The sequence below is a fragment of the Ochotona curzoniae genome, unplaced genomic scaffold, assembly GCF_017591425.1.
Source record: "Ochotona curzoniae isolate NIBS_2020 unplaced genomic scaffold, NIBS_Ocur_1.0 contig_2404, whole genome shotgun sequence".
NCBI classification, from domain to species: domain Eukaryota; kingdom Metazoa; phylum Chordata; class Mammalia; order Lagomorpha; family Ochotonidae; genus Ochotona; species Ochotona curzoniae.
In genome coordinates this window covers 3,930,779-3,953,553 of record NW_024465451.1, presented here as the reverse complement: position 1 = coordinate 3,953,553, position 22,775 = coordinate 3,930,779, and the positions used below count along the sequence as shown (strand labels likewise).

General features: G+C 48.9%; 1 protein-coding gene across 1 annotated transcript in view; it reads left to right on the top strand.

The window, feature by feature from the left end:
• CSMD2 (CUB and Sushi multiple domains 2) overlaps positions 1-22,775 on the top strand; it is a 580,178-nt gene that overhangs the window by 486,499 nt on the left and 70,904 nt on the right. Inside the window, exons 40-46 of the mRNA XM_040974400.1 lie at positions 1,167-1,283; positions 3,910-4,119; positions 5,143-5,331; positions 9,263-9,440; positions 10,525-10,670; positions 19,253-19,333; positions 19,748-19,861. Of these exons, the coding sequence (XP_040830334.1) occupies positions 1,167-1,283; positions 3,910-4,119; positions 5,143-5,331; positions 9,263-9,440; positions 10,525-10,670; positions 19,253-19,333; positions 19,748-19,861 (1,035 nt within the window). The remainder of the gene's footprint in view (positions 1-1,166; positions 1,284-3,909; positions 4,120-5,142; positions 5,332-9,262; positions 9,441-10,524; positions 10,671-19,252; positions 19,334-19,747; positions 19,862-22,775) is intronic.

Here is a 22,775-nt window from a genome sequence, read left to right as displayed (position 1 = left end):
AAAGGTAACCTAGCTCCATGTGACACTGCTGTGTGTTGGGTTTCCTGCATGCAACTGCCCTGTGATATAACCTGTAGTCATTTCAGGGGGGACTACAGTCTGCCTGCTGGCTCACTCCCTGGATATCAGTAAAGAACCGGACCAAAGCCAGGAACCTACAATTCAGTTCCCATCTCCTATAGGCATAGCAGGGACTCGGCTTCTTGAATCAGCACCTACTGCCCTAAAGGGGTGCATTAGCACACCAGTTTTGGATGTGGGTGTCCCAGCTAGCTGCTCAACCAGTGGCTTCCCCACAGGCCGGCTGTTCCACTGTAACCACCTTAATTACTTGCTGTTGTCAGTTCTACTTTACAGTTGAGAAAACTGAGTTTTGGAGACCTTGGACCTTGCCCAAGGTCCCACAGGTAGGGAAGTTGAAATGATGGCCCAGGAGGTCCAGGCCAGAGCCCGCACCACACTGAAGGGCTCAGATCTCTTTGCCAAGTCCCTGCAGGGTACTTGCCCAGCCCCGTGCCTATGCTTTGGGCTCCCCTGCCAGACAGCCCCTGTCTGCTCATTTCGTATCCTCTCCCAAGGAGAAAAGGATAAGAATTGAGGTGCCCTTATCCAGGTTGCACTGAAGCCCAAGTCCAGTTTTCCCAGATGACTCAGAAGTCTATGTCCCCAACCCTGGCCCTGACCACTGCTTCTCCCAATGGGTTCCCATAGAAGGTTGCCCACTTCTGTTCCAAGCTTCACCTGCTGACCAGCAGCACCATGCCTGGCACACAGCGATCTTGTCATCATGCCCAACTTCACCTTCCCTCATTCTTTGTCTGCAGGGCTGGGAGAGTTGGCTGGGCTGTTAGGAGTGGGGCAGTTGAGGGACTGTGTGAGGAGGTATGAGGAGGTACGAAGGCCCACGCTGCTTTCCCGCAGGTCCCCAGAGACCTGCAAAGATGACAGCCATGCCCAAGAGACCCTCACCTGGGCCTATGGCTTCCCAGCAGTCCTTAACTAAACAGCCTTCCCTGAACGGGTTCTCTTGAGTTTTGCCTGTGTGTGCAGTGTTGTAAGACACAGGAAGAACAAACCCAGGGCTGTAGGGGTCCTCCCACACATCGGCGTGGCCCTGTGTGTGCCTGCCTGTGGTCCCAACACTCCATCTTACCTCCCGGTCACAGCACAGTGCGGAGGATCCGTGGAAGAGATGGAAGGGGTTATCCTGAGCCCTGGCTTCCCCGGCAACTACCCCAGTAACATGGACTGCTCCTGGAAGATAGCACTGCCCGTAGGCTTCGGTAAGTCTCAGCCTGCACACTGTAGAGACCCCACTCATTCCATGGGACCCTGGGCTGCAGGGGTCATCATGCCCACTCATGCCACCATGCTCCCCCTGCCCCCCGGGCTGCAGGGGTCACACATGAGCTTCCACCTCCCATGGTGACCTCGGACAAGTCCGTAGAGGTCCTGTCTCTGTGACTGAAGGGATGAAAGGTTGGAGGAGAAGTGAGAAATCTCAGGGGCTTGTTATGACCCCTCGAGCAAGAAACTCCAATCCAGGGACGTGGGATGAGGAGGTACTCTGGGATGGTTAAGCAAAGAAAGAATCATCTGTTTTACAGAGACTAAACCTCAAGTTTTGCTTTGAACTCCCCATCCGATTTATCATCCTAATTAAATCGAGCCAAGGTCAATATGAAACTGAGTTTGTATTCTTCATGCACACATTGCAGCTGGCTGGATATCCGGGTGGGTTGTGGGAGAAGGATGAAGGAAAAGCAAGGAGCCGGCCGGGCGTGGGGGATAGGCAGGTGTGAAGGATCCTGACCTGGATGCAAATGTGGATGGCTGCTAAATCGGGTACTGTTCCCGACCAATGTAATGCAAATCCAGATCTCGCAGGCTGAAGCCAAAAAGGCTGGATCCAGAGAGCCGCACATGGAGCACATCCTACCCCTTTATAGAGTCTCTGCATAACTGGGTCTTCCAGTCCAGGGGCTCGGACATGATGATGGCCCCTTTGTCTTCTGTTATCCAGTCCTGAGTCTGTATTCTGATTCCAGAAAGGGGAAGCAGCCCAGGGAGGCTTCTCTGAATCTTGTTGGAGGGAGATTGGTGACTTTCCAAAAAGTGTGGACTTGCCTACAACGTCCATCTGCCAAGGACACTGAATGATGACAACTGTGGCAGCCTCAGGAGGCTCCAGATTCTGAGCCACTGAGGACGGCGGGTTGGGGAACCCCTGAAATGGCACATGCAGTCTGTGGGCAGAAAGCCTCTGGTGACGGAGAAGGCTTAGGGCCAGCAAGTTCAAGTGGGAGCTAAGTCCTTGTGTTCAGCCACCAGAGCTAAGTCCCAGGAGCTTATGCAAGCTCTGCAGAGTCCAGTCACAGTGGCTGCAATCCCTGGCTTTCAAGCAAGTATTGCACGCCAGCACCGGGCCTACCTAGCCAATGGCACTGGTTTCCTTGCATTCACATGCTGCTGCCACTAGGTGGAGGTCACGAGCCAGTTCCTTTTGCTTATTTCACAAATTCTTCAACCTTTAATAGCCCGCCCCTTTAGTGGGCACGCAGGCCACAGAGATGGAGTGTAAGGAGGGCACCGGAGCCACAGGAGGAAAGCACAGGCTCCGTTGGTGATGGGTACAAAGATGTGCCTTGTAAAATTGTGTGCAATCTCTAAGAGTCTCTGTGCTCATTGAGGGGTAACTCATACCATTGGGTGGTTCGCAAGATGGAATTTATAGGCAAGTTTTTGTATATTAATACAGATAGATCTTAAAAACATAACCCTAAGTAAAAAAGGAAATTTTCAAAGTTGTTGTGTTCTGTATAATGTCATGTATGTGCATGTTTAACAGAAATCCAAAAACGTATTACAGAATCTAAATCCATGAGCTGCAAAGAGAGAGACCTTCCAGATGTAAGGGATGCAGGGGGCGGAAAACAAAGGGCTTTTAGCCTTGTATGTCAAGTCTTTGTTCTTTAAACAATCAGATGCAAATGCAAAAGACCCCAGTTGGAAAGCAGCGGGTGAGCACATTTTAAGCCTGAACATCCCCTTGCCATGGCACCCTGAGGGTACCCTGCGTGCCAGACCAGTGTTGTGTGGAGGCGGTGCCCTCTTGAATGCCTTCGTCCCCCACAAAGCTTCGCCCAGCCCAAACACTCGGCAGGTGCACCTGAATGCATGGCAGGGGCTCAGGAATCGTTATCAGCGGGTAGGTGAAGATTCCTCCAGGTTTTTAAAATCATCATCCTAGTCGTGTTCTGTACGTAATGGTGCAGTCGATGTCACAGTGTGATATGGGCATTTTCCAACACTCAGTAAATGCATTTTTTGAATAACTTTTTCCATCGTCATCTAGTTTAGAAAAAAATCTCGTGAGGAAACGCATTTTAATATTCCCACCTCTGTTTTCCACAAAGAGCACAAGGATATGCAGTTTAAGAGCTTAATTGAGTACATGTCAGCTGTCAGGTTACTGGATCTAGATTAAGCCACTGGGATCCCAGGAAGAGAACAGTTGAGACAGTATAGGTGCTGCTAAGCCTTATGCTTCCAAGCTATCTTAAACATTCTGTAAAATGTGAGTGTTGGCTATGGCGCTTGAGGGTGATGTTGTTTATTAAGTAAAAAGTTTGTTCTTGAGTAAAAATTGCTTTGATGCTGATATTAGACCTATGAATCAGAATTGAAGCAGGTGAGCCTTGTTCTCAAAAAAAAAAAAAAACAGTAGGCATGGGATGGAGCTGTGAAGTAACAGGTGCCTTTTGTTTTGGATAAATCGTGGACTTGGCAGTCCTTCCTGAAGATGAGATCCAGGGAGGTCTCCAGGGGGCCCTGGCTGGGTGTGGTTCCAGTGTACGGTGGAGCAGGCAGTGCTGCTCTGGGCACTGGCTACCTCTGTGTTGTCTCCAGGAGCTCACATCCAGTTCCTGAACTTCTCCACCGAGCCCAACCATGACTTCATTGAAATCCGCAATGGCCCATATGAGACCAGCCGCATGATGGGCAGGTTCAGCGGCAGCGAACTGCCCAGCGCCCTGCTCTCCACGTCCCACGAGACCACCGTGTATTTCCACAGCGACCACTCCCAGAACCGGCCTGGATTCAAGCTGGAGTACCAGGGTAAGGCATATCCCAAGCACCTGGGCCCACCCCATCCTCCCAGGCTGCCTTCTTGTGGGCAGGGGAAGTGGCAGTGGTGGGGAGCCTCCTGGTGGTTTTGGCTCTGGCTCATTGTGCTTGCCACAACTTCATCCACAACTTCCTGAACTCTATCCCCAACCCAGACTGTCGCCGTCCAGCAACGACACTAATGATGAGGCGCATTCTTGAGGGTCTGGGAAAAGCCGAACCGGACCCCTCACTGCCAAAAGTGGCTGCATTTAAACCCTTCTCTCCGCTGCCCCTTTCCCCATTGGTCTTAGCTTTCCTCCCCGCCACCCTTCTTCCCATTCCTCTCCTCTTAGCTCTGCATTGCTTCCGTACCGCTTTTGTACCCCTCTCTGCCACTTTTCCTCCCCATATGCCTTAGTTTTTCCACCCGAAGATCTTAGCCCCTCTTCCCCTCTCTGCTGCCCCGTTCTTCCCATTCCATCTGTCGTTCTTCTCTCCATCTTTCTCCTCGTCGTCCCCCTCCTTAGCTTTTACCGGCTGCTTTTATACCATTCTCCACCAATCACTTCTCCCTGAGGGTCCACTTGGCGCTACCTGATAGGCCAGTAGCAATGACATAATCACAGCCAGGGCATGAGCCTATCCCAGCACCCCACTCCTCACACCAGACCCTGCCTTTTGCCGGACATGCATGCAGCTGTCATCGCCCCTGCTTACTCACCTGACCCCTCAGTCACTTCCCCTGGGCTGGGCGGCTGACAAAGACCAACAGCGTGTTTCTCACAGCTCTGGGTATTGGGAAGCGCTAGGTCAGGCTGAGTCCCAGGGTGCAGAGACAAAAAGAGATCTCCCATCCACTGATTCCTTCTTGATTCACCCCCGACGGCTGAGTCTGGGCCAGGCTGAAGCCCGGAGCCAGGAATTCAGTGTGAGTCACCCACAGGGGTGCAGGGACCCATTCTATTCTGCCTCTGCAGCTCCTGCCTTTTGGATGGAAGAAAATAAAGCCACTTTTTCTTCTATACTTTTCAGCCTATGAGCTTCAGGAATGCCCAGACCCAGAGCCCTTTGCCAATGGCATCGTGAGGGGAGCTGGCTACAACGTTGGGCAGTCGGTGACCTTCGAGTGCCTCCCGGGATATCAACTGATGGGCCACCCTGTCCTCACGTGTGAACATGGCACCAACCGGAACTGGGACCACCCTCTGCCCAGGTGTGAAGGTATGGCCCTCCCTCGTCCTTGCTATCCCTCCCTGGATGGTCAGAGACTGGTCCAGAGAAGCCACTTGTTCAGAGAAGCACCTACTGCCTGGGATCTCTAGTCCATCCCGTTTTCATGTGAACGTGACCTGGTTTGGCTAAGGAGAGATTCCTGGGGACAGAGTGCTGGACCAGCACAGGGGACACGTAAAGGAGATGTGAGCCACAGCCCACCTAGACAGGCCTTGAAAAGATCCAACCGGACAAGCTGAATGATCCCCATCGAAAGGGAAGGTGCACATGAGTGTGAGGGAGGCCAGTGGTGTACGGAGGGGTGGAGAAGTCAAGGGAGCCATGGCCCCTTCCCCAGGGGAGAAGAAAACACAGCCTGTGTCTAACACCTTGCTTCCCTGAGCACTGTCAGCTGGTGGGTCACTGTCAGCCGATGGGTCAGTGTCAGCTGGTGGGTCACTGTCAGCCGATGGGTCACTGTCAGCCGGTGGGTCACTGTCAGCCGATGGGTCAGTGTCAGCCGGTGGGTCAGTGTCAGCCGGTGGGTCAGTGTCAGCCGATGGGTCACTGCCAGCCGATGGGTCACTGTCAGCTGGTGGGTCACTGTCAGCCGGTGGGTCACTGTCAGCCGATGGGTCACTGTCAGCCTGTGGGTCACTGTCAGCCGATGGGTCAGTGTCAGCGAGTGGATCTCTGTCAACCTGTGGCATTCTATCCCACGTATATTTGGAGAGAGCTGGTGTATTCCCAGGAGCTGTTGTTGAACTTTTCTCGAATCCTCTTCCATACCCAGGACCTTGAAGGAAGATGGCAAATGGCTGTGTGCTGCCCCTGCTCCCATCTGCACACCTCAGCCCCGAGGCCCAGCAGTTGCTCAGAGAAGAGGCTAAAATCTGTCTTGAAAGTGGGGGAAAGACAGGGTTGGTACCCCCAGAAAGAATATTCAGCTCTGGAATCAGGTCACTGGGTCTCCTTTCTGGAATCCTGAGATCCCTGCGTTCCCGCTGCTTCCTTACTAAAGTGGGACTCCTAGATCAGTTCATGTGATCTAGAGGACTTCACCAGGGATGTGTGGCCATGGCTCAGGCTCAGCAGTAACTCCAAGAGAACGAGACTGTGGGTACATCCCTGGCTGAGCAGGTGCTGGGTGCAGTACTGTCATTTCTGATACTGTTTAGCCCCTCCCATACCCCCAGCAGAGTCCCAGACTTCTAGAACCATCCTGTGCTTATGCAGAGGATCCGTCCTGGGTCAGTGCTTGGTGTCGTGCCCTGCGCCCAGCTTCACTCACTGCCTTCTCATTCCTGGCGCATGATGCAGCTGGGGCAGTTTGCTCTCAGCCCACTCCTCTCCTCTCTAGTTCCACAGATTCCAAAGTTATTTTTCCATCTACTGCCTTTTTCAATCATCTCCTCCTTTGCCACTGAAATGCTGTTTTGGGGACTTTGTCCCTTCTTTGTCTCATCTACCTCCATGTCCCCCAAACGCTGCAGTCCCTTGGCTGACATTCATACCTCCACGAGGGGCATGCACAAGGAAAACGTGTTTTGTGGAAAACAGACTGAAGCAACCAGTTTTTTAGCAAGTAGCTTCTAAACATTTGTAGGAAATACATGTGAGAAAACTGGTCTTTCCAAGGTCTTTCCACCGAAATTAACGTACCCTTCAGTTCCATTTTCTGTGAACTTTTCAAAGTTCCCTGTGTATCCAGTGTTCACTCAGCGCTTTTGCTTACTTCAGCGACATCCACAACCTAGCCTTGCCGTGTTCTGCGTCTGAACATGCTCAGAATGGAACTTCTCATCTCGTCTCCAGGAAACAATGACGACTCCGACTGGTGGGCTACCCCTTAGTGTGGGTGCCCACCTTTTTGCTCACTCCCACATTCCTCACTGCTGTCCCTGAGTCCTAAATGTCTTTCAAAGGTTTCTGCTTCTTTCTCTCCACTGCTTCTACCTTAGCTGAGGCCACCAATGGCCTGGCTTTCCTCTGCTGGCCTCTTCAATGGGCTAACTCCACCCCTCGTTGAGCCAACCCAGTCTCAGGCTCCTTAGTGCTTGCTTCTCAATACAGGGAGAGAAACTGTTGTGGGGTGCAAGCAAGATCACACCGGACATGTCTAAGGTTTATTAAGGAGTCTTTATTAACCAAGCTTGGTGATAATAGCGCGTACTAGAAATAGCAAATCACAAGTCCATATGGCAATCTAACCGATCATAATCCAACCAAACATAATCCAAAAGGGGAACAAATGGTCATTATCCTTAAGTTTATCCATTAAGTTGAAGACCTATGTCCCAGCTTCCCCAATAATACAAGTTATCCTAAGAGACACTCAACGAATAACCTGGACACTCTTACAAAGCTGCAGACATTCACCTTTCCCTGGCTTCTCTACTCACATTCCATCACTGCTAGGCCTCTCCTCTCCTGGAACTCCTGATAATACACAAACTAGAAGCAACGTTACTATATCCATTGTCCCATCTAAGCAGTACACAGGGACCATGATTGCTCCGACCAGCAGAGCCAGTAATGTGGACAGGGAGAGGGCTTAGGGATGAAGCACCAACAGGAGACCAGTGATGGTAGAAGTCTCTGTGAAGTTTCACTTTATTGCTCCCTAACTCTCCTTATATACTCTTCCCCCCACGTCCTAATTTAGCCAGGATATTGGGTGCAGATGAGTCCAATTAGTCTAGGTGTTTTTAGCCACAAGCCCAATTCCTGTTCCTACCCAGCTCAACGAGCTCTAATCAACCCCTTAGCCCACTGTCAATGAGTGCTGGCTATCACTGGCTGCAGTCCATGTCAAAACCTTCAAAACTTCTGATGTGGATTCCTTGCTGGTGCTCAGAGCCCAACTAAGGCAACTTTACACCTCAGGGTAAAGTCCAGACCCTTGAGGGAGCACCTCATGCCCCACAGGCCCTGGTTCCTACACACCTCTCATCTGCTCACAGCCTCTGCGTCCAGCTAAGCAGAAATGCTGCCTTGCCCCTAATTCTTAACACATGTTGTTCCTTCCTTACCTGACAGCCCACCTTATCTCCCACCTGGCCCACTGAGCCCTCATTGGCCCTCGGGGCTGGGTCTAGAGGTGAGCATTCCCAGTAACTCTTCTCTACTCTCACACTCCAGGGGTCCCATGACACTGCTCAGTGATGGTCAGCTTCGCCCTCTGTTGTACATGCTTGATCCCTCATCAGCCAAAGCAATTTCACTTCTGACCAAGGAGCTAAGGAGTTTTCTTGCCCCAGTGCCACTGGTCATCCTTCCTCCTGGTGACTGAGCCCTCTTTGTCCCCCTACCTAAGACTCCATCTGAGTGAGCCCAAAAGTGGGTGTTGCCTTGAAGGAATGGAAAGGTAAGAAGACCTGGCCATACCTGGGCATCAGAGGCCATCTCTGGAAGTAGGTGCAGGGCTGGGCATTCTGTGTACATCCCTCACCTTATGGCCACCACAGTCCTATGAAGAATACTCTTGGCTCTACTTTGCAGGTGCTAAAAGACTCAGAGAGAAAAAGACTGAACTACTTGTCGGCAGTCATCTGGTCAATAGATGGCTTTGAGCTCATTGGCCCTTGGCTTTTAAACTAGCCACAAAATCCCTCAGCTCTAAGTCAGATTCACTCTAGAGAAAGCAAATCAAAGAGACATTTTCCTTTTCAAACATTCTTAGGATTATTACCATCTTGGCCCTGACATCTGTTTGTCACCACCCTGGAAGGGAGAGAGGAAAGCTTGACCAATCAACAGGTCTCTTCCACAGTGCAGAAAGAGGGAGCAGAAGGAGGGAGGAGCAGGTACATTGGGGTACCTACCAGATGGAGTCCCCACTCTCCACCTGCCTCCCTGTGCCTGGAAGGATGGTCTGTGCTGGGAGCTGGGATTTTCTGAGCTCTAGGCACTCAGCGCATGCCACCCTCTGTGTCCGCAGTGCCTTGTGGCGGGAACGTCACTGCCTTCAACGGCACCGTGTACTCCCCGGGGTACCCACAACCATACTCCAGCTCTCAGGACTGTGTCTGGCTCATCACCGTGCCCATTGGTCATGGCGTCCGTCTCAACCTCAGCCTGCTGCAGACAGAGCCCTCTGGGGACTTCATCACCGTCTGGTAAGGCCAGGTGCCACATGGACAGCCCCTGAGAGAGGAGCATTTCTCAGGCTGGAATCTGGGCTGCCCATCTGTTGGTTCATGCTAGCCAGAGTGGAACAGTTTCCAAGGGAAGCAGCGCCTGAGTTTCAAATGAACATTGCAGAACCAAGCTGTGACCACTCACAGGGAGAGAAAGGAGAGGAGTGGCTCCTGGCTGGGCCACCTGCTCGGGGGCCGGTGAAAGCACCAGTAGACATGTAAAGGAATGGACATGGGTACTTCTCTCGGTGTTTTCAGCCTTCTGTATGTACCTGAGACAAGCTACTCAGAATAAGGAGCAAGTTTTGCTGGAACTTGGATTAAGTCCCATTGGTCATATGCAGAGCCAACACTGACCACCAGAACTTCTGTTAATACGTGTGCATTGTCTGTGCTGCCCAGTATGGCAGCCACAAGCCACAGGTGGCAACTGAGCGCTTGGCTCTAGAGTGACTGATGAGCTGATGAGTTTCATTTAATTTGAATCTGTTCAAATGTAAGTAGCCATGTATGGCTAGTGATTACATAACTGAGTCAGATAGCCAGACGTCATGTGACGTCATGTGAAGTGTTGGTTGAGAAGTGCTACTTCTGAATTTCTTTTTTTCAAACTACTGGACCTTTGGATGTAGGCGTAACTTTTAAATGTTTTTGTGTCGAGGTGACTACCCCTAGGGAATACTCAGGGGATTCCCCCTTCAGAATTCCCTGGTATGGGTAACTGACATCAGACCACCTTGGGTTGATTTCTAGTTTGACCAAACAATGGGCTGAAGCTGCTGGAAGGAACTGGCTGAGATCTTTTGCTCAGAATGGTCACGTAGATTTGTCTTCACTTCAGGTGTGAGGAAGTAGGACTGACATGGAAAGCAGGAGGGGCCTGCACTCATCCCACAACCTAGACCACAAGCACTCGTAGTGCTTCCATGGCCCTGTCCCAGGAGCCCATTGAGGAGATAGAGTGTGGGAGTCAAGTGCATCGCAAGGGCACTGATGGCATAGAGACCAGAGGCGAGCAGCACAGGGACTGCTGACAAGCCAGCACCTCCTTTCCTCCTTGCAGGGATGGGCCACAGCAGACAGTGCCACAGCTCGGCATCTTCACCAGGAGCCTGGCCAAGAAAATTATGCACAGCTCATCCAACCAGGTCCTGCTGAAGTTTCGCCATGAAGCGGCCACGGGCGGGATCTTTGCCATTGCCTTCTCAGGTCAGTACGGGCACCTAGTCTTATGGGAAGGGCCTGAGCCTCAAGCCAAAGCTGGGCTGGACTCCTGGCCCCAGCACCCACAGATGGTAGGGCTTGGGGTGAGCTTCAGAGACTCTGAGGGGCTCCGTATAATTCCAGAGTTACAAGAAGACAAAGTGCTGATCTGTGTGAGAACTCCCAGGACAGGGCTCCGCCAGTGCAAGCCCCTGTCCAGCTCCCCTCTTCTGCATGCCACTGGGTCAAGGGGCACCTGAAGCTGGTCCTTGGTGCCAAGGCCAGGCCTCCCCACGTCCACCTATTCACGTCGACTCATGGGCTGTGCTGTCCACTCCCCTTGTGGCCCAGTGTGTCCCTGAGCACCTTCTAGAGGGCTGCCTCCCTCTGAAGGACTCCAGAGCCTCCGCTGACCTCCCAGGGAGTGGGCTTTTGGCTTGGGGGTTGGTGGTTTTTATTCTGTTGTGTTGTTTTTGTTTTGTTTCATTTGGTTTTGTTTTTCACAAGTGAAAATATGATATTTCAAGCAGGAAAAGCATGAGCAACTCAGGGTAGGTTTGTCTTTGTTGCAAGCCCATTTGCTTCTAAGAGTCCAAAGTTCTAGAGCTGCATATTTGTTGTTATACCCAACACTCTAGAAAGTTCTCTGCAGTGTTTATGTTTGCTATGGACAGAGCATTCTGTGTATTTGAAGTGGACGTCAGTGGAGCTGGAGCATATTCCAGCCCCCACCTTGGCCTAGGCACCAGTGGCCTTGGTGACCCTCCCCTTGAGACCCCTGTGGGATGAGAGGCTTGGAGGCTTCTACTGCTACAAGTGCTGTGAGTTAGTGAGATGGGCATAATCATTCTCGTTATAGAGGAAGAAACAGGACGGTTCTGGAAAGTGGACGTAATGGTGCAGGCAGAATTGGGGTGAGCACTGCACCCTTTTGGTGCTGGAGTAGCCACCCTGGTGTGACCATGCAGTGTCAATGCTTTGTACATGCATTTGTGGCAACTTGAGTATGTTCAGTGCTAGGTCTGTGGAAAAGACAGCGCTAGAGCAACAAGTGGTTGTGTTCTCCAGTCCTGGAGACTATAGCCCAGGGCAAGCACAAGCAGGAGCTGAGACTCAGCTCCATTTTCCATGCCCCTGCTGCTGGGCACCTGTAACTCTACTAACGCAGCTCAGATTTCCTGTACCTGTCCCACAGCGGGATCGAGTGGACGCTAAGTCACGGGCCTGGGTTCAAACCTTGACTCTGCTACTTCAAAGCTCTTGCCTTTCAAGTCCTTCATTTCACCTTTCTGAGTCTCAATGTTGTTGCCTGCATATTTATGATTTTTAAGCATTTAGGAAGCAGAAAGAGACAAGCAGAGACCATGCTCTCACCCACTGGTTCCCACCTAAAATGCCCACAGTGGCCCAAGCGTGGCCAGGAACCATGAACTCCATCCAGGTCCTTACATGAGTGGCAGGAACCCTTGCACCTGTGCCTCACCTGCCGCCTCCCAAGGTGCACATTAGCAGGAAGCTGGAGTCGGGAGCAGAGCTGAGACTTGAATCCAAGCACTCCAATATGGATGCAGAAGATCCAAACAGCATCTTCTCCACTAGACCAAACGCCCACCCCAGTATCTCAGTTAAATAAAACAATGCTCACCTCCAGGCACAGGGCATAAAAAGCACCACATAAATGGCAGCTTTTAGTAGCCATCATCATTATGAATAGCATTCAATTGACAGACTGACAGTGTGATATAACCTTAGTACTGGGTTGTTTCTCTTGTTGCTGTTCCTACGCCTGAGCCCTCAGGACCAGATCAAGGGGGTTTCACACAGCCCCCGAGCCATCCTTGTCCCAGTTCTCCGAAGTCCCAGTTCTCTCCATGAGAGAAACCTGCCCCAGGACGTATCCTTGGCACTGTCCCCTTCTGCCTGTCCAGTGAGATGCAAGGCCTTTGCCATGGCCTGAAGGTACATGTCACAAATTGGCATGCTAACCACTAAATGGTGGTGTTAGGAGGCAGGGCCTGGGGAGGTGGAGAATGGGATCAGACCTCCTGTAACACAGAACCAAGGCAACTTGTTCAGTATGAACAGACAACTGTCATGGACCAGCAGCAGGCGCTGGATTGGCCGACACGTTGCTCTTGGACTTCACAGCCCCAGAACTGTGAGAAGTATGCCCAGTTGTCCATCAGTCAGCTGGTCTGCAGAAGTTTTATAACAGCCCCTAAGCTGCTCAGACCATAGTCCAGCACTCCTGTCACTGGAGGAACAGACAAAGGCCTGGGATGAGAGAGGAGCTGCTATACTGTGTCCAAGTCAGCAGGCTCTGGAGAGAAAGGAACCGTGCTGGGGACTGAGAGGGCAGGAGGCAGGAGAAATCCAGTCCAAGCCTCGTCACAGAGTGCGTCGTTCACACGAAAAGTGCATGTCACGTGCGTGTGAGCGGGCACAACACCGGGGGCCTTCCTCCACCCACTCTCCTTCCCTCGCCCAGAGCTAACCATGATCTCATTACTTGCGTTTCTGATTCTGTGCCACGTGTGTGTCTCATCATGTGTCATGTTGTTTCTATTATAGAAACGGAATCGTTCTAGAAATGTTCTTCTGTGACCTGATTTTGTCTCTCCTTTTTTGAAACTCGTGCTGATACCCATCACCATCCCTGGTTCATTTGTCGAGGTTCCGTGAGACTCCATGCATGAGAACAGTGCAGTGCATCTGCTTGGCTGTTAAGGAGCCTGTTCGTTATTACCCTTCAAGCAGCGGGGAAGGTGTTACCTATCCCTTCTTGTGAGCACAGCAGTCTTTCTTGAGCCCGGTTCTCTGGGTAGAATCGTTAAGGTTGAGCATATTCGTGCACTGCTTCACCAGGAAGTGTCAAGTCTGTCTGACAAAGCCGGTGTGACATTGATACTCTTTCCAGCAACTGGGAAGAGCTCCCGGTATTCCACATCTTTGCCAGCACGGGGCTTTGTTGGATGGTTTCCTTTGTATCGATCTGGTTGGTGCATTTGTAAGATGCCTGCGCCCCATGCAAGCACAGAGAGATGAAAGATAAGAAAGTGCACAGTAAAATCTTTGTCGTTTATAATAAGGCCCATGAAGGAAACAGATGGAAGGCTAAGACGTGAATGTCAAGGTGGAGAACTCGCCTGGCATGGAATAACAGTGCAAAACCTAAGCAATGGTATTTGAGGCAAGAGCTCCAGGAAAACAAAGGACCACAACTTGAAGAAAACCAAGGGTGGGAGAGGGTGGGAGAAAAGAGTGTTTATCTGCCTACAGGCAAACGTCAGCCCAAGTTACTTGCTTTTCCTGTAAAGATCACTAAGCAGAAGGGGAAAGTACCTGAAGAAAACCTCTGAAAAATCCTGTGACTTTTTTTTTTTAATGGGAAAACAGGACCTGAACTACCGAAGAAACATTCTTGAAAACCCACATATGATTTCAGACCAGAAGTGAACTTTAGAAGGCATGTGCTTCCAGCATCTGAGTGTGGATAACACGGATTCAGAATTAAAAGCCGGATGATAAAAGAGCAGGCAGTGACGGGAAGGGAGGTGCAGTGGAGCTAAGCTCTCCCTTTCCCTGCCTGGACATGGCCGTCCCAACTGCCATTACTTGGGACAAAGTCAAGTCAGGGTGAGGGAGGTCAAGAACCGCTGTGGCCCAGGCCAGGGTGCCAGGAGGGAGCAGAGGGTCCATGCCAAGGGGCTGCCTGGCCTGCGAATCGGTGCCCATGAAGAATGAGAAGCTATGTGTCCAGGGAGAAGCCTTGTGTGGGAATGTAGAGTCCTAAGCAAAGGGAACAGACCTCTTCATAAGACACTGGAGCCTCCTCAGAATGCAAATTAGCCTGGGAGGGGAATGGCAGTACAATCGGATAAAGAGGGGGACCACCTTCCACGTGGGGGTGGACGTGGGAACTCGATTCCACGATTCCACAGGATCAAGTGGGAAACTAAGTTAATGTGGCAAAGACCACAAAGGGCTGGTTTCTGCTGTCAGAGCTCAGATGACAAGCAGGGGTGGGCAGCGTTTCAAGTGTACCAGTCCCACTAGACCCACTAGATTTGACCTGGGCTCATGCTATAGACACATGATTTTCTCTGTGTGGACAATATGTGTGTGATCACGTGTGTGTGTGCATACATCCCAGCATACCTTAGCTGTTCCCAGTGAGTGGACTTCAAAGTAGTGACTTCCATCTAGACCAGAATCTGGGTTGTATTTTCCACAAAATTGGACCAGGGCCCCTTGATGGAGTGGCTGATCCCAGGGCTTGGGCAGAGAAAAAGTATAAGACTAGCCAGTAGCATCGTCTTGTTAAAAAAAAAAAAAAGCGGGGGGAGAACAGAGGCAAGGGTTGTGGCATAGTATGTTAAGTCGCCGCCTGCCATGACATTTTGAGTCCCAGCTGATCCACTTCTGATCCAGCTCCCTGCTAATAGCCTGGGAAAAGCAATAGAGAATGACCCAAGTCCTTCGGCTCCTGCCTCCTGCATGGGAGGCCCAGATGAAACTTTTAGCTTCTGGCTTCGACCTGGTCCAGCCCTGGTCATTGCAGCCATCTCAAAGTAAACCAGTAGGTGGGGAGTCTCTCTCAGTCTCTCCCTCCCTCTCTGCAACTGTTTCAAAATAAATTATCTTTTTTTTTTCCAAAAAATGAAAATATTGTTTAAAAAAAATCAAGTAGGAAAATTCCCAAGGAATGACAGGAGTCAAAAGAACACGAACACTGGGATAACGATGAACCATGTAGGGGTCCTGTGAATGTCAAGTCCAGTATGACCACAACAAATGATCATCTGATCATCTGGCAGATTAAACAGGGCCCTGTGAATGTCCAAACAGGTACAAGTAAGTGAGGCAATAAATGAATAAAGTTTTCTGAGGCCATTTGCACCGTTTCTAAGTACGTCCTCATGCTGTAGTTAGGAGTAACTTCCCAGCAGTGCAGCCTGGAAGATGCTGCCTTCATCATATGATGCAAATTAGGCCCGCCCTCAGCAGAGTGCACCTGCCCCATCTGAGGGAGCAGAATCAGCATCGTTTCCACCACAGTCCAGGCAACACTGCACAGCCTGTCTCATCACAGGAGCCGTCACACAGCCCTCCACGGAGAGGTGTCTGTGACTCCCTTGTACATGTTCCCCACACATGTGACACTCAAGAAAGTTCAGGAAAGATGCTGGAACTGTCCCAGCGTGCAGGAAACCAGAGCGAGATGCACGTAAGCTGGAACGCTGGCCCAGTTTTGTTATCAATGGCTGCATCAGCTCTATCGGGCAAGTGGGGAAGCGTGTTGGCAGCAGTTGGAGGACTGCATGGCAGTAATGGAGCTGTGTGTTTCCTGGTTTTGAAAGGTGCTTCCTGGTGAGGCGGAAGACTGTGCTTATTTGTAGGAAATATATGCTAAGGTGGTGGGGGGTTAGGAAGCAATGTATTGGCAAATTTACCTTGAAATGATTCATGGGGGAAAAATATTTTTTTACAGTGCTTAAGGAACTTTATGCACAGCAGAAGTAAAAGGATTTTATTTTGGTGCAAGACATTTTTAAAATCCACGCAGGTTTTTTGCCATAACATTCATTCTCCAGTAACTGTGCAAATTCCTTGTTTGCATGGATTTCAAAGCCTTTGCACCAAAATAAATGTATCTTTTAATCTTAGTTTTCCACAAACTTTTCCATACTGCAACTTTTCCCTCTGCCTCTGTGGTCATTTTACAAGTTTTACTGACAAGGAGAGCGACATAATAAAAAAAATAAGGTTGGAAAGAAACTCAGCCACACAATTTGAATCCGCACAAAAATCAGCAAAGAGCAGAACCAATACTGTAGGAAAACTGCTGAGCGATGTGGAAGACACACAGCAGGTGGCACCAAGAGGAAAAGGGCAGAGATTTGGAAGTGGAAAATAGGAGATCCAGCGAATCAAGAGCCAACACAAAAGTGGGAAGCCATGATGAAGAACCCACGGCATGCGCTGGGAAGTTTCTGAGAGGAAAGAAAAGCTGACTGCTGAGGAACAAGAAAACCAGTCTGGGAGATGTTTTCAGACCAAGGATGGGGAGAAAGCAGGCTGAGGAAGTTGTCTCGGAGCATTAAATTACAAGAACATGGAGGAGACACTTCTATGGAGGAGAAAGACACTTCTTCAGAGGAGAAAGAAAAGTACAGGGCAAGAAGCAGTCATTCGCAGTTCAAGCGCCTAAAATGAGAGTCTCTATCTGACCTGTCCTTTCAAGGATGTATTCAGCCAGTGAGGCACGAATGAGCCAGTGACTCAGGCGAAGACATTCACATGAAAAGACAGAAACGGGGAAACACTGACACTCGCAAGCCCAACTTCAGAATGGAAATGCAATAAAAACTCTTACAATATTTTAAAAAGATATAGGTTTAAGGTAACAAGTTGATGAATGGGAGAGGCATCAAAGACTGTCCTAAATGTTCATGCAGGTAGAATCAGTAGTTACTGTCTGCTGGCTGGCTTTAGTTCAGAGAAGTAAGTGTGGCAAGAATGCACTGCAGGTACTGATGAGTTTCAAGTAGAGTGTAATGCCACGGATCGCTAAAGGGAAAAGCGTGTGAAACATAACCCTGACATGAAGCACAGAAAGGCAAAAGGACTGTTTAAGAACAAAGGTACGGGAAGCACTAAATAAAATCAAGTAGTAAAATAAACTCCTCCTATGAGAAATGCAAATGGGATAAATTCCAAGTCCCTGTTAACAAAACAAAGGCTGTTAGGTTCAGCTAACTACGACTGGGCTGCCTCTCTCTACTGGAACTTAAGTGAGACAGAGTGACAACACATGGTCATTTCTTCCCACGTAAAGCAGAAAGGGGTCCTGGTTAGCATTCAGCCGAGACTGCATTCCTGGGACTCAGTAGGAGACGCCCGAGTTTTGGAAAGGTCACTCGCTGTGCTAATCATTCCTAATCTGAAAAAGAAATTTTCGAAAATCATGAACAATGCATGTGTAGGAATTCATGACATACTTATTTAAATTCCAAAACATTAGAAACCTAAATGTTTAATAACAGAGTATCTGTGAAATAAATTCTAGAAAATGTAGATTATTAAATCCTATAAAGTTCTTCCAGTCACATTTTAGAAGAAATATCATTAGCATGAAAGAAATTTCTGCAATATAGTAATAAATATGCAAAAAGCAATGCAAAGTATGTGACATTATGATGCAAATTGTGAGAGAAAAATATTTTTATATGCAGAGTAAGTTCTCCACAAACTTACAGTAAAAGGTTAACAGTGGTTATCTCTGAGAGGATAACGGATGAGTTTAATTTTCTTCCTAAGAGCTCAGTTTTTATTTAATGACAGTGTGTTGCATTTGTAATTTAAAAAGAAAAAACAAGTACTGTTTTAAAAACACAGCAGGGATTAGGAGAATTTTGAAGATAACAAGGGGACTTCAAGGAGTTCATGAAAAATGAAATTAAAATGTAAATTCTTTTTGGTACAAATATCTTGGAATTCCATCAGAGAGAGAATCTTCAGGAAGCTCAGGAGCTGGGCATCTGGTCTCCCGATCAGGGCACTGCATGGCCACCCATATCCCACCTCAAAGCGACTGGGTTCCAGTTCTGTCTGCTCTCACTTCCTGCTCCTTGCTCCTGGTCACCCTGGGAGGCAGCAGTTGGTAGCTCAAGTAATTGAGACTTGAGTTCTGGGTCCCCTAGCTTTGGCCTGGCCCATCCCACGTCACTGAGAGCATTTGAGGCACGAACCTAGAGATGGAAGGAGATCTCGCTATATCTGTCTACCTGCCTGTGTCTCTCTGATTCTCAAATAAATGAAATCATTAAATTGTTAAATAAATAGGTGCTCATGAAAAATGTTTGTTATGGGAACACTGCATGAATTTCGAAATCGTATGTAGGAAATGAAACCCAGATTATAAGCACACCCTGAATCCTGACTCAGTAACAGCACACTGCACTCTTAGGAGTGAGTCCTAATTCAGGAAGCAAACAGAAGGCCAAAGGGAGACAAGCTAACTTCAGGGCATGCTCAAGAAACCCATACAGGATCACGGAAATACAGGGTCTGGGAGAAGCCAGACTGTGCCACTCGGTTCCTGTTTAGAAGGAATAGTCTCCCTTCTGAACGACACCTGCCCACATGCAGCTTCCAGGGTGAAGTCCTGACTGGACAGTTTCCTTCTGATGCAGTTCCTGGAAGGCAGCAGGGATGGCTCAAATGACTGGGTCCCTCCCACCTGTGTGGGAGACCTGGATGGAGCTCCCAGCCTGTGGCTCTGGCCCAGCCCCATCATGCCATTGCGAGTATTTGGGGAATACACCAACAGGTGTGATCTCTGTTCATCTTTCTTTCTCTCTCTCTTTCTCTCTCTCCTCTCCTCAAATAGATTAAAAATTTTCTTTCCAAAAGAATGTAAGTAAAAAAAAATTCATACTTGGCTCAGCTTTCCCTGTGTGCCAATGCATTGTCCCTAATACAAACAGTGTGAATGAATGAGGAATAACAAAGTAAAGAACTGAACAAATGAAGGACAGATGAATAGCTGCTCACCAAGTGACTTCTCTGTCTTCATTCCCTTTCAGCTTATCCACTCACCAAATGCCCTCCTCCCACCATCCTCCCCAACGCCGAAGTCGTCACAGAGAATGAAGAGTTCAACATAGGTACCACCTGCAAGCCAGCGAGAACCCCGGGGAGGGCACAGAGTGAGCCAGGCAGCAGTGAGGGCTGGCCAGAGGGGCTCACCTCTCCCTCCTGTCTGTGGACTGAAAAAGTAGACCTGTGCCCAAAGACTGAGAGTCCCAGACTACAAAGGATTATCACTCTTCCTTGTAGCTGGGAAGAGGAGCTAGGAGAGCCTGGGAATCTGGGTAGCATGTTTTTGAGAAGGGAATCCATAGATGACCATGTCCTAACACAGCATGTCCTGTAACAGCACCTGCCTTGTGACTGGAGCTGAGCCCCTCAAGCCCTGTTGGTGATGTCCTGACCTAGACGTGGGCTCCAGGAAGCAACGGGCACCCCGCAATCCCTCCCAGACTTCTCCAGAGAAAGTCCTTGTCTGTCTCTCTTCACAGGTGACATCGTTCGCTACAGGTGCCTCCCTGGCTTCACCTTGGTGGGGAATGAAATCCTGACCTGCAAACTTGGCACGTACCTGCAGTTTGAAGGTCCACCCCCACTCTGTGAAGGTAATCACCCTGAGCTCCGTCTTCATCAGCCCCCACGCTCCTCTTCCTTGTCCCGGTTCTCGGTCACTGCCCACAATATAAGGCCACGGGGTGAATGTGGCGTGAGGCGTGAGCACGTGCTCTCTAGAAGGCCCATGCCCTGATGAGAGATGTGGAGAAGTGGCAGGTATAATTCTGCCCTCCTTGGTACTCATCGGGGCTTTCCCTGGAAGTACATCCTCAGCATTGCTGGGAGGGCTTCAGGGAGGGGTGGGCTTCTGCTCCTGTCCTGCCCTTCAGGAGTGTGAGTGTGCTCCAGGTCTTGAGTGCTTGAGGCAGCCAGATGACCACAGCTGCCCTCGTTCTGGGCCATTACCTCCGCAGCAGGTGAATTCTCTCGACTTTGGTTCCCCAGCAGACACCTTTGACTCCTGAGGCATCTGGCCTGGGGCAGGACACCTACCTCGTGGTCCTGGGAGGCTGGGGTGAACTACAGAGGTGACCATATAACTATAGGAAGCACTTTAGAACTCTCCCTGCTCAGGTTGGCTGCTCTGCATTGGTGATCATTAGTATCATAACAAGTACTTCTGTTTCTAACATTGTTGCTCGGAGCACGAATGTTTGGTAGTCTGTGGGTGCAGAGCTCAGCCTGTTCTCCTGCAATCAGAGAGCATGGACAGGGAGAATTTATAATAAGAACATTCACAAAGAAAACATTCACAAAGGAACCACAAGCTGCAGCACTGGCCCTACCCCACCCCCCAGTGTATGCAGAATCTCGCTGTTGATTTTTGTTTATTTTATTTTATACTCCTGCCTGACAACCAAGTCCCAATGTAGATGGACTGCAGTTCCAGAATGCTCTGGACTGCTCCAGCCACAGCTTCTCACCCCTGCTGCTGTTCCTGTACCTACATGGCCCCGTCTTGGCTTTCTCCCCAGCCTCAGTCTCATAGTTTCCTCTGGGACTCAGTGCCGTTCCTGCCTCTCTCTGATATGCCCATTATGGTCTTTCTTTGCAAGCTTTACTGTTGGGTTATAACTCACGTGCTGTGCAATTCACCCATGTCCAGTACACGGTTCAGTAGCTTTTGGCGTATTTGCTGTCGTGAACTCATCACCACAATTTTAGACCCTTCCGTCACTCCCAAATAAACACCCCCACCCCAAAAGCAGACACTCCTCATATCTTTCCAACCCCCTTAGTCCAACACAGCCACCCAGCTATGTTCCGTCTGTATGGTCTTGCGCATTCTAGCCATGTCACATCACTGGAATTGTACGATATCTGGTCTTCTGTGACTGCAGTTTTTTTAGTTAGTGTCATATTTCCAAGGTTCATCCATATGGTAGCATGCTACCTTCCTTTTTGTTGTCAAATAATATTCTATCACATGGAGATAGCAGACTTTGTTCATTCATCATAGGTGAACATTTGGGCTATTCCTCTTTTTGACTACAACGAAACTGCTATGAACTTATTCTGCACTTGTTTATAATTGGACACATGTTTCATTTCTGTTAGATATGTAACCAGGAGTGGAACTGCTGGGTCAGATGGTAACTCTAGGTAGTCTTTTGAGAAACTGCCAGGCTATTTTCCAGAGCAGCTAGACTCTAGCCACCAGCAGTTTTGGAGGGATCTGACCTCTCCACTTCCTCACTGGCACCATTATCTGCCTTTTAAGTTGTAACCTTCCTGCTGCATGGCAAGCGGTGTCTCGCTGCAGTTTTGATGTGCATGTGCCTGATGGCTAGTGGTTATGAACACCTTGTCATGTACTTACTGTATATCTTCTTTGACAAAATGTCTCTCCAATCCTTTACCCATTTGATGTATATTTCATGAAAAATAATAACTGTATGATGGCATATATCTAGAATGTAGGATTTCAAACTTTGTCATCATAAAATGATACATAGTTGAGATGATGGATGCTCATTTTAAAATTAGATTATCTGTCATTTCATTATTGAGTTGCAGGAATTCAGATCCTAGACACTGCTCTCATAGGACAAGAGATTTTAAAATACTTCCTTCCTTTTTCTTTTGGTTTTTAACATTTGTTTGTTTGTTTATTTGTTTATTTATTTAATGATACAGTTCTATGGGCTCAGGGATTCCCTTCGTTTCATGGGTTATAAATTATCTTTTCATTTTCTTGATAATATTCTTTGAAGCACAAAAATTTTTATTTTGATTATGTCCAGTTTATTTCCTGTCCCTCTTTGGTCATTTGTACTTTTGATGTCATAGCTAAGAAACTGCTGCTTAATCTAATGTTTAAAAGATTTATAACTATGGATACTTGTAAGCTTTTATAGACTCAGCTGCTACATTTAGACCTTTGATCCATTTTGAGTTTCTTTCATACATAGCGCAAGGTAAGGACCCAACTTCCTTCTTTCACATATGGAAATCCAGTTGCCCTGGTGCCATTTATTAAAACGACGAGAATCCTCAAACTTTGTTCTTTTTCAATACGATTTAGGTTATTCTGAATCTTTTGAATTTGCTTATGAATTTTGCAATCAGATTTCCAATATCTGAAAACAACGCAGTTAGGATTTTGGTAGGCATGAAGTTGAATCTGGACAGTATTTCCATCTCAGCAGCATTAAGGCGTTCACCTGTTGCCCATGGCAAGCCCTGTCACACCTGCTGCCCATGGCAAGCCCTGTCACACACAGGCTCTTCAGCATCCTCTACTGTTAGGCTGACTCCATTCCTGGCTGACCCAGCTAACACCCTACCCAGCGAAGGCTTAGTTTCCTGTGATAAGCATTAGGTCCTAGAAGTAGGCTTCTTGCTAAGGCAACATGGAAATTTGAGTGAAATGCAATTGCAAAACACAAAGAATAAGATAGTAGCTAGAAAAGTGTCACTCGTGTCTGGAATGAAAGACTTAGAAAATCCACATCCCATATCAGA